General features: G+C 44.9%; 1 protein-coding gene across 3 annotated transcripts in view; it reads right to left on the bottom strand.

Moving 5' to 3' along the window:
- Positions 1-864: 864 nt before the first annotated feature.
- LOC137323497 (tubulin alpha-4A chain-like) overlaps positions 865-10,645 on the bottom strand; it is a 33,855-nt gene continuing 24,074 nt past the window's right edge. For all 3 annotated transcript variants that reach the window (XM_067987017.1, XM_067987016.1, XM_067987015.1), the window contains exons 2-4: positions 7,034-7,256; positions 4,096-4,244; positions 865-2,007 (exon numbers count right to left, since the gene is read on the bottom strand). In XM_067987017.1, the coding sequence (XP_067843118.1) occupies positions 1,030-2,007; positions 4,096-4,244; positions 7,034-7,214 (1,308 nt within the window). In that variant the 5' untranslated portion in view covers positions 7,215-7,256 and the 3' untranslated portion in view covers positions 865-1,029. The remainder of the gene's footprint in view (positions 2,008-4,095; positions 4,245-7,033; positions 7,257-10,645) is intronic.

The following is a 10,645-nucleotide window of genomic DNA, read 5'->3' as shown; positions in this document are numbered from 1 at the left end:
GATTATCTATTTACCCACTGCCCACAGGCAAAAACTCTATTGGATTTAAGTGATCAAGAAACTTTAATCAGGATCAAGGAAGTGCTTAAACTACTTTTGTAACAGGCTGGGGTGTGTGGAGTAAAGGGGGTGGAAGTTATGTTACAGCTGTACAAAGCTCTGGTTAGATCCCATCTGGAGGCTGTCTCCAGTTCTAGGCACTGCACCTCAGGAAGGATATATTGACCTTGGAGGGGATGCAGTGCAGATTCACCAGAATGATACCAGGGCTAAAAGGGTTAAATTATGAGGCCCAGTTGCATAGACTCAGCTTGTATTCCCTTGAGTATAGAAGATTAAGGGGTGATCTAATTGAGGTGTTTAAGATGATTAAAGGATTTGATGGGGAGGAGAGAGAGAAACTATTTCCTCTGGTGGGAAAGCCTAAAACAAGGAGGCATGACCTTAAAATTAGAGCTAGGTCATTCAGGGGTGATGTCAGGAAGCAGTTTTCCACAAAGGATTGTGGAATTCTGGAACTCTCCCCCAAAAAGCTGTTAGAGGTGGGGACAATTGAAAATTTCAAAACAAGAGATTTGTTAGGCAAGGTTACTAAGATATGGAACCAAGGCAGGTAAATGGAGTTGAGATACAGATCAGCCATGATCTAATTGAAGGGCAGAATGGGGTCCTGGGGCTGAATGGCCTACTCCTGTTACTATCTTCCTATCTAATCTTGTGGATGTGGGACGATTGTCAGCACCATCTAAGCAAGTTTAAGTTACATCTGCTGCCTCTGCATTTTGTAATGTGGGTGTAATTACATTTAGTGTCTCTACATGTCAACTTATCCAGACTGCACCCAAAAAATTGACGCCACTAAAATTTTAGGTGCTATGTTATTGAGATTTTCTTCAAACACATGGAGGACAGGCATTTCCAAGTAAACATTTGATGTTCAAACAGTCATTGCTGCATTGGATCATCTTTAATCATTTTAAATTTACATCAAATGGGTGGAAAAAGATCTGTCCTACAGTTGGATAGAGTTCAGAATTCCTCATCATCATCACAGTCATCTGCTACACTATCTGCACCAACCTCTTCATAATCTTGCTCCAAGGCCGCCAGGTCTTCACGGGCCTCAGAGAACTCCCCTTCCTCCATCCCCTCACCCACGTACCAATGCACAAAGGCGCGCTTGGCGTACATCAGATCAAACTTGTGATCGAGGCGAGCCCAGGCTTCAGCGATGGCCGTGGTGTTGCTCAGCATACACACAGCACGCTGCACCTTTGCCAGGTCCCCACCAGGCACTGCAGTGGGAGGCTGGTAGTTGATGCCAACCTTGAAACCGGTTGGGCACCAGTCCACAAACTGGATGGAACGCCTGGTCTTGATGGATGCAATGGCAGCATTGACGTCTTTTGGCACCACATCACCCCGATACAGTAAGCAACAGGCCATGTACTTGCCACGGCGAGGGTCACACTTTACCATCTGGTTGCCTACTTCAAAACAGGAGTTGGTGATCTCAGCCACAGAAAATTGCTCATGGTAAGCCTTCTCAGTTGAGACCACTGGAGCGTACGTCACCAGAGGGAAATGGATACGAGGGTAAGGCACCAAGTTGGTTTGGAATTCAGTCAGGTCGACATTCAGTGCTCCATCGAAGCGGAGAGATGCTGTGATCGAAGACACAATTTGGCCAACCAGTCTGTTCAGGTTGATGTAGCCTGGACGCTCAATGTCCAGATGTTTTTGGCAGATGTCATAGATAGCTTCGTTGTCTACCATGAAAGCACAGTCAGTATGTTCCAGTGAGGTGTGAGTGGTCAGAATGGCATTGTAGGGTTCCACCACAGCTGTGGAGATCCTTGGAGCCGGGTAGATGGAGAACTCCAGCTTGGACTTCTTGCCGTAGTCAACAGAGAGACGTTCCATCAGCAGGGAGGTGAAACCAGAACCGGTGCCTCCACCAAAACTATGGAACACCAGAAAGCCTTGCAGACCTGTGCACTGGTCACTCTGAGAAGACAAACTGCATCAGTTACTTCCAATCATGAAGTTAACACTCCCATCTAGTTCTTTTGTCAATTTTCCCTCCTCCCAAGTGTGTGGGTGCCATGATCTTATCCAAGGAGTCATCATTCATACATTGATTCTGAAATTTAAACAGGGCAGTTTCTACATACACATCCAGCAGAGGGTCACTGGAGAGAATGGGCAAGATCCCCAGACACTTGTAATTAATATTGGGAATCACATTCACTCCCTCCAGCTTACAGAAAGTTTCAAAGTCCAAAACTAGAGTCACAGATTCTGCATTTGATCAGCTTAACACTAAGAAGGGTGTTCTCCTTCCCCCTCGAGTATCAGCACAGACGGCCATTCGGCCCATCATGCCTGTGAGCTACCAATTAGTTCCTCTTCCCTAATATAGAAAGAGGAAATGCTGGAAATACTCAGCAAGTCAGGCAACATTTGGAGAAACAAACAGTTAAAATTTCAGGTCAATGAACTGAGCAGTTCTGTTTTTATTTGATTTCCAAAATCTGCAGTATTTTGGTCGAGACCTACTCCCCTGCTCATTCCCATTGTCCTGCAGATTTTCCCCTTTTTAATGTATCCTATTCCCTATTGAATCCACTTCCACTGCCCTTTCAGACAGCGCATTCCAGATCATAACTCACTGTGTAAAAAAATTCTCATCCTCCCCCCCCCCCCCACAACTGACTTTTTTGCAGAAGTTAGCAGAATTTGTTAGCAGATGTCAGTGACTCAACTGACATGAATCTAGGAGTTGCATGCATTTTAACCACCTGCTGTAGGGTGCTGTCTGGTCATTAATGCAGAATTCCTAATTACTAACACAAACCACCTGTCACAAGATCCAATATGTTGACCTGTAGCCAGTGACCAAGGAAGATAAATTTAAATATTTAATAAGGTAGCTAGTCGACATGGTATTGATTAAAAGGATCTCTGGCATGGATAAACTGCTATGGATCAGCATACCCATGACCTCTACCACCTAGAAGGACAAGGGCAGCAGGCACATGGGAACAACACCTGCACGTTCCCCTCCAAGTCACACACCATTCCGACTTGGAAATATATCGCCGTTCCTTCATCGTCGCTGGGTCAAAATCCTGGAACTCCCTTCTTAACAGCACTGTGGGAGAACCTTCACCACACGGACTGCAGTGGTTCAAGATGGCTCATCACCACCTTTGAGGGCAATTATGGATAGGCAATAAATGCTGGCCTTGCCAGCAATGCCCACATCCCATCAATATAAAAAAGGATGCAAGGCAGTCATGTGCCAAGGATTAAATTGCACATCCACGTTAGGTCAGATCGATAACTACAACTTGCATTTATATAGCACCTTTAACATAGTAAAACGTCCCAAGGAGTGTTGCCAAACAAAATTTCACACTGAGCCACACAAGGAGATATTAGGACAGGTGACAAAGCTTGGTCAAAGAGGTAGGTTTTAAGGAGCGTCTTAAAAAGGAAAGGAATTCCAGAGCTTGAGGCCTAGGCAGCCAATGGTGGAGCAGAGAAAATCAGATGCGTGAGAGGCCAGAATTGAAGGAGTGTGGCGATCTGAGGGTTGTAGGAGGTTACAGAGATAATTGTAAACAATTTTACAACACCAAGTTATAGTCCAGCAATTTTATTTTAAATTCACAAGCTTTCGGAGACTTCCTCCTTCCTCAGGAAACATTTGCCTGAGGAAGGAGGAAGTCTCCGAAAGCTTGTGAATTTAAAATAAAATTGCTGGACTATAACTTGGTGTTGTAAAATTGTTTACAATTGTCAACCCCAGTCCATCACTGGCATCTCCACATCGTTACAGAGATAGGGAGGGGCGAGGCCTGGCCAGGGAGGGATTTGAAAACTAAAAAAGGACTTTTCTTATACCCACCCTAGAGCATGCACAAGCTGGCATGTTAACCCACCTGTAGCAAAGCATTAGACCTGCCATTGGACACAATTTGTTTCAAGGTTATTGCCTCTTGCTAAATAATTTTTCAGATTCAATGAGCACTTTCTAGCATCCATCAATCTCTTTCTCAATGCAAGGCTTTTTCAGCACAAGAACCGTACCAGTTTGCGAAGTCTGTCCAAGACAGGATCAATCAGCTCCTTGCCGATGGTGTAGTGCCCACGGGCATAGTTGTTGGCAGCATCTTCCTGCCCGGTGATGAGCTGCTCCGGGTGGAACAGCTGGCGATAAGTACCGTTACGGACCTCATCTGCAAAAAAAAATAGCACAACATGTTACACAGACCATACCCTAGATGTATACACAAAGCACTAGTCTAGCAGTACTGTTGCATTGAAAATTGGACAAACTGTTCATCTTGCATTGACTAAAGTAAGTGTGTCCACACCAATATGGAAGTCTAGGTATGCTAAAGAGTTCTTAGTTCAACCACCCTCAAAAGGGTTGATGACTTTCCTACATTAAAGACCAGAGTGTAGGCCATTCAGCCCTTCTATTTGAGTTGGATTTCCAACCACATATCCGCTCCATCACCAAGACCGCCCACTTCCACCTCTACAGCATTGCCCGTCTCCACCCCAGCTCATCTGCTGCTGAAACCCTCATCCATGCCTTGGTTACCTCTAGACTCAACTATTCCAATGCTCCCCCTGCTGGCCTCCCACCTTGCACTCTCCATAAACTTGAGCTCACGCAAAATTCTGCTGCCAAAAACCTAACTTGCACCAACTCCTGTTCACCCATTACCCCTGTGCTCACTGACTAAAAATTGGCTCCAGGTCCAGGAATGCCTTGATTTTAAAATTCTCATCCTTGTTTTCAAATCTCTCCATGGCCTCACCCCTCCCTATCTCTAACCACCTCCATCCCTACGACCCTCCTCCAATTCTTGCCTCTCGAGCATCCGATTTTAATCACTCCACCATTGGCGGCCGTGCCTTCAGCTGCCTAGGCCCTAAGCTGTGGAATTCCCTCCCTAAACCTCTAACCCTCTCCTCCTCCTTTAAGAAACTCCTTAAAACCTACCTCTGACCAAGTTTTTGGTCACCTGTCCTAATATCTCATGTGGTTCAGTGTCAAATTTTGTCTGATTGTGCTCCTGTGAAGCACCTTGACGTTTTACTACATTAAAAGGCACTGTTGCTCGAGCCTGTCCCACCATTCAGTTAGATCACAGCTGATCTGTATCTCAAATCAATTTACCCACCTTGGTTTCATATCCCTCTGTACCCTTACCCAATGAAAATCTAGTCGTCTCAGTTTTTAAAATGACCCCCCCCCCCAACCTCAACTTGGGTGGGGGGAGCTCCACATTTCCACTACCCTTTGTGTGAATGCTTCCTGACATCACCCCTGAACAACCCACTCTAATTTTAAGGTTATTCCCCTTTGTTCTAGATTTTCCCCTATAGTTTCTATCTACCCTATTAAATCCTTTAATCAGCTTAAGCACCTCAATTAGATCACCCCTTAATCTTCTATACTCAAGGGGAATACAAGCCTAGTCTATGCAACCTGTAACCTCATTAACCCCAGCATCATTCTGGTGAATCTGCACTGCGCCCCCTCCAAAAAAGGCCAGTATACCTTGATGTGTTTAGGGGTAGAAACAGACTAGTCAATTATAAATTTGGGAAAGTCCCTGGTATGGGTGGGATTCACCACCAGCAACTGTCATGTTCTTTTTTTAAATTCGTTCATGGGATGTGGGCGTCGCTGGCAAGGCCGGCATTTATTGCCCATCCCTAATTGCCCTTGAGAAGATGGTGGTGAGCCGCCTTCTTGAACCGCTGCAGTCCGTGTGGTGACGGTTCTCCCACAGTGCTGTTAGGAAGGGAGTTCCAGGATTTTGACCCAGCGACAACTAAGGAACGGCGATATATTTCCAAGTCGGGATGGTGTGTGACTTGGAGGGGAACATGCAGGTGGTGTTGTTCCCATGTGCCTGCTGCTCTTGTCCTTCTAGGTGGTAGAGGTCTTGGGTTTGGGAGGTGCTGTCGAAGAAGCCTTGGCGAGTTGCTGCAGTGCATCCTGTGGATGGTGCACACTGCAGCCACTGTGCGCCGGTGGTGAAGGGAGTGAATGTTTAGGGTGGTGGATGGGGTGCCAATCAAGCGGGCTGCTTTATCTTGGGTGGTGTCGAGCTTCTTGTGTTGTTGGAGCTGCACTCATCCAGGCAAGTGGAGAGTATTCCATCACACTCCTGACTTGTGACTTGTAGATGGTGGAAAGGCTTTGGGGAGTCAGGAGGTGAGTCACTCGCCGCAGAATACCCAGCCTCTGACCTGCTCTCGTAGCCACAGTATTCATATGGCTGGTCCAGTTAAGTTTCTGGTCAATGGTGACCCCCAGGATGTTGATGGTGGGGGGTCACCATTGACCAGAAACTTATAGATAAATTCTAAAAGGAGAGCATTGTCTTCAAATGCATATATATTCCTAGTGTTGTGTTCATCAACTGTTCAGCAGCATAGAATGGTTACAGCACAGAAGGAGATGATTCAGCCTGTGCCGGCTCAGAGCAATCCAGCTTCTCCTACTCCTCTGCCCTTTCCCTGTAACCCTGCAAAAAATGTTTTCCCTTCAAGTACTTATCCAATTCCCTTTTGAAAGCCATGATTGAATCTGCCTCAGGCTCCGCATTCCAGATCCTAACCATTCTGCATTTTAAAAAAAGTTTTTCCTCATGTCGCCTTTCGTTCCAACATACGAACATATGAATTTAGAGCAGGTGTAGGCCATTCGGCCCCTCGAGCCTGCTTTGCCATTTGATAAGAGCATGGCTGATCTGATTGTGACCTCAACCCTACTTTCCTGTCTACTTTTGACTTCTTTGTTAATCAGGAATCTATAAATCAGCCTTGAAAATATTCAATGACCCTGCCTCCACCGCACTCTGGGGAGCAGCAGGGGTGGGGGGGAATTTCACTCAAGTTGGATAGTCTTGTAACATGCCTTGAATCAAGAACCCTGGTAACATCCAAGCAGCTTCTGTAAATGTATTAAGATACAATTTCTAGATTGGAGTGCTTTTATTACCAATCACAGATGGTTCCAAGTCCACAAAGACAGTCCTGGGCACATGCTTCCCAGCTGCTGTCTCACAGAAGAAGGTGTTGAAGGAATCATCAGCCCCTCCAGTGCTTCTGCCATCGGGCCGATATCCATCGGGCTGGATACCATGCTCCAAACAGTACAACTCCCAGCAGGCATTCCCCATCTGGACACCAGCCTGGCCAACCTGAACAGAGATACATTCACGCTGCAAGGGAAGTGAACAATTAGACGAGTGTTTGAGAAATAAGCACAGAATGCTGATAGTCAACCTTATTACACAGAATTTACAGCAAAGAATCAGGCCATCCAGCCCAACTGGTCAATGCTCCACATGAGCCTCCCACCCTCCAACAATCAGCATGTCCTTCTATTCCTTTCTCATCTACTTATCCAGCATCCCCTTAAATGCATCATGCTATTCACCTCAACTACTCCTTGTGGTAGTGAGTTCGACATTCTGGCCACTCTCTGGGTAAAGAAGTTTCTCCTGAATTCCCTATTGGTGACTATCTTATATTTGATGTGGAGATGCCGGTGATGGACTGGGGTGGACAAATGTAAGGAATCTCACCAGGTTATAGTCCAACAATTTTATTTTAAAATCACAAGCTTTCGGAGATTATCTCCTTCGTCTCCTGACAAAGGAGATAATCTCCGAAAGCTTGTGATTTTAAAATAAAATTGTTGGACTATAACCTGGTGTTGAGATTCCTTACATTTGTGGCCCCCTAGTTCTGGACTCTTCCTTTCCTCCCTCCCCCAATGGAAAGTTTCTTTACACCTCCCCTATCAAACCCCTTCATAATCTTAAAGACCTCTATCAGATCACCCCTCAGCCTTCTCTTTTCTAGAGAAAAAGACCCCAGCTTGTCCTGTCTTTCCTGATAGTTATACCCTCAGTTCCAGTATCATCCTTGTAAGTCTTTTTTGCACCTTCTCCAGTAATCTGGTGTAAAAAAAGTGTAGGCCTTTCAAAAAGAAGATGGAATAGGATAACCTGTACATGAAGATCAGAGCCCAGGATAACAGCTTCTCTGGTTAAATAAGATCTCACTTAAAATAGCAAAATACCCTGACACCAAAAAAATGCCATATCCCTATTAGTATGAGTTGTGTCCAGAGAGGGACATTTTCTCAATCCACCACCCCCATATGTAGTACATGCATTATTACATGCAAAAGTACTTAGAAGGGATTAATTGGAATGTTTTCACAGTGGAACAATACTCTATGTAACACTAAAGCCATTTACAGTTGAGCTCCCAGTCACCTGTGACCCTCCACAAGCCTGCTTTCACCTCTTACTTGCTCCCCCTTCAAATTGATCTCTTCATTTTAGATTACTTGGCAGTGGAATGTTATTGGAGCAGGGATTTTATTACATGTTCTTGGATAGTCATTTTAAAAAAGTTTTGTTAAATAAAAAATTGACTTCCACTGATAATTGGGAGGAGGGGCAGGAGAGTCTAAACCAGTGATGGCCAACCCCAGGCACACCTCTCACCAGTGGCACGCCATGGGAGCGGTCGTACCCTGCCTTTCTGCATTGGGCCGGTCGGTCGAGTGCAGGCGGTGGTGGCAATACCCAGCACCATGGCATGGGCTCCATCACGTGGGGTGAGTGCCCCTGGTTTAATTTGCTGTGGGACTGCCACACACACTGCCGTTGATATTTGAGTGGTGATGTCAGCGTTGCACTGTTTTTAGTTTGTGGTGTGTATGGTTTGTGTTTCATTTCCATCCTTACAGTGTCAGTAAACCGAGAACATCCAAACAAAAGTATGAAGACATAGCTGGGAGTGTTTAATCCTGCTTGGGAACAACTTCTGTTCTCATTTACTCCAGGTAAATATACAGCAAAGCCAATTATTTTATTTTTTTTTAAAACTTGATGCTACTGTGGCTGTCCCAAAAAAATTAATTTGGAAAAGCATTTTAAACAGAAACATGGGGAATTCAACTCAAAATATCCAGTTGGTTCAACAGCACACAGATTTTATTTCCAAGAAAAGGGCATGTCTCAGTGCAACACAGGTTCTGTGTTAGGCACCAATTCCTCTCTATGGTGAGTATTGTATGAGATTTCTCTCCTGCTATGCAGGAAGAAGTGACCTTACATTGAAGGAGAACAAGTCGTTAAAGAAGGTTTGCAAATTTTCGCTGCGCCTGCTGGTGATTCCGAAATTTTAAAAAATCAATGGGAAATTAAATTGCACATTCCCAGAACACCATCACGAGAAGAACTGATGAAATTTAATTTGTGATGTTACTAGACATTTCATGTTTCTGCTTGTAAATATTTTTCACTAGTAATGCATGAAAGCTGTGATTCTACTGATATGGCACAGCTTAGTATTTGTGAATCAATCATAGGAGGCCATTTGGCCCGTGCCACCTCTCTGCAAGAGCAACCCAATTAGTCCCAATCCCCAGCCCTTTCACTGTAGCTCTGCAGATTTTTTCCTTCAAGTATTTATCCAATTCCCTTTTGAAAGCCAAGATTGAATCTGCTCCCACCGCCCTTTCAAGCAGTGCATTCCAGATCATAAACACTTGCTGCAAAAGCAGTTTTTTCCTCATGTCACCTTTGATTCTTTTGCCAATCACCTTAAATCCATGGCCTCCAGTTCTCAACCCTTCTGCCAATAGGAACCATAACCATAAGAGATAGGAGCAGGGGTAGGCCATTCAGCCCCTCGAGCCTGCTCCGCCATTCAATGAGATCATAGCTGATCTGATTTTTACCTCAACTCCACTTTCCCCCATATCCTTTGACTCCCTTGCTGATCAAAAATTTGACTAACTCAGCCTTGAACGTATTTATTGACTCAGCCTCCACAGCTTTTTGGGGCAAAGAATTCCAAAGATTCACGACCCTCTGGGAGAAGAAATTCCTCATTTCCGTCTTAAATGAGCAGCCCCTTATTCTGAGACTATGCCCCCTAGTTTTAGATTCCACCATGAGGGGCAACGTCCTCTCAGCATCTACCCTATAGAGTCCCCTCAGAATCTTGTATGTTTCAATAAGATTGCCTCTCATTCTTCTAAACGCCAATGAGTATAGACCCAACCTGTTCAATCTTTCCTCATAAGACAACCCTTCCATACCTGGAATTAACCTAGTGAACCTTCTCTGAACTGCCTCCAATGCAAGTATGTCCTTCCTTAAATAAGGGCACCAGAACTGTACACAGTACTCCAGGTGTGGTCTCACCAGCACCCTGTACAGTTGTAGCATGACTTCCCTGCTTTTATACTCCATCCCCCTAGAAATAAAGGCCAATATTCCGTTTGCCTTCCGGATTACCTGCTGCACCTGTATGTTGACTTTTTGTGTTTCATGTACGAGGACACCCAGATCCCTCTGTACTGCAGCATTTTGTAGTATTTCTCCATTCAAATAATATTTTGCTTTTTTATTTTTCCTCCCAAAGTGGATGACTTCACATTTTCCCCATATTATATTCCATCTGCCAAATTTTTGCCCATTCGCTTAACCTGTCAATATCCCTTTGCAGACACTTTGTGTCCTCCTCGCAACTTGCTTTTCCACCTATCTTTGTATCATCAGCCAATATGGCCACAAGACACTCT

The sequence above is a fragment of the Heptranchias perlo genome, chromosome 7, assembly GCF_035084215.1.
Source record: "Heptranchias perlo isolate sHepPer1 chromosome 7, sHepPer1.hap1, whole genome shotgun sequence".
NCBI classification, from domain to species: domain Eukaryota; kingdom Metazoa; phylum Chordata; class Chondrichthyes; order Hexanchiformes; family Hexanchidae; genus Heptranchias; species Heptranchias perlo.
Note: the sequence above shows the minus strand (reverse complement) of the source record. Positions and strands in the feature narration are given on the sequence as shown.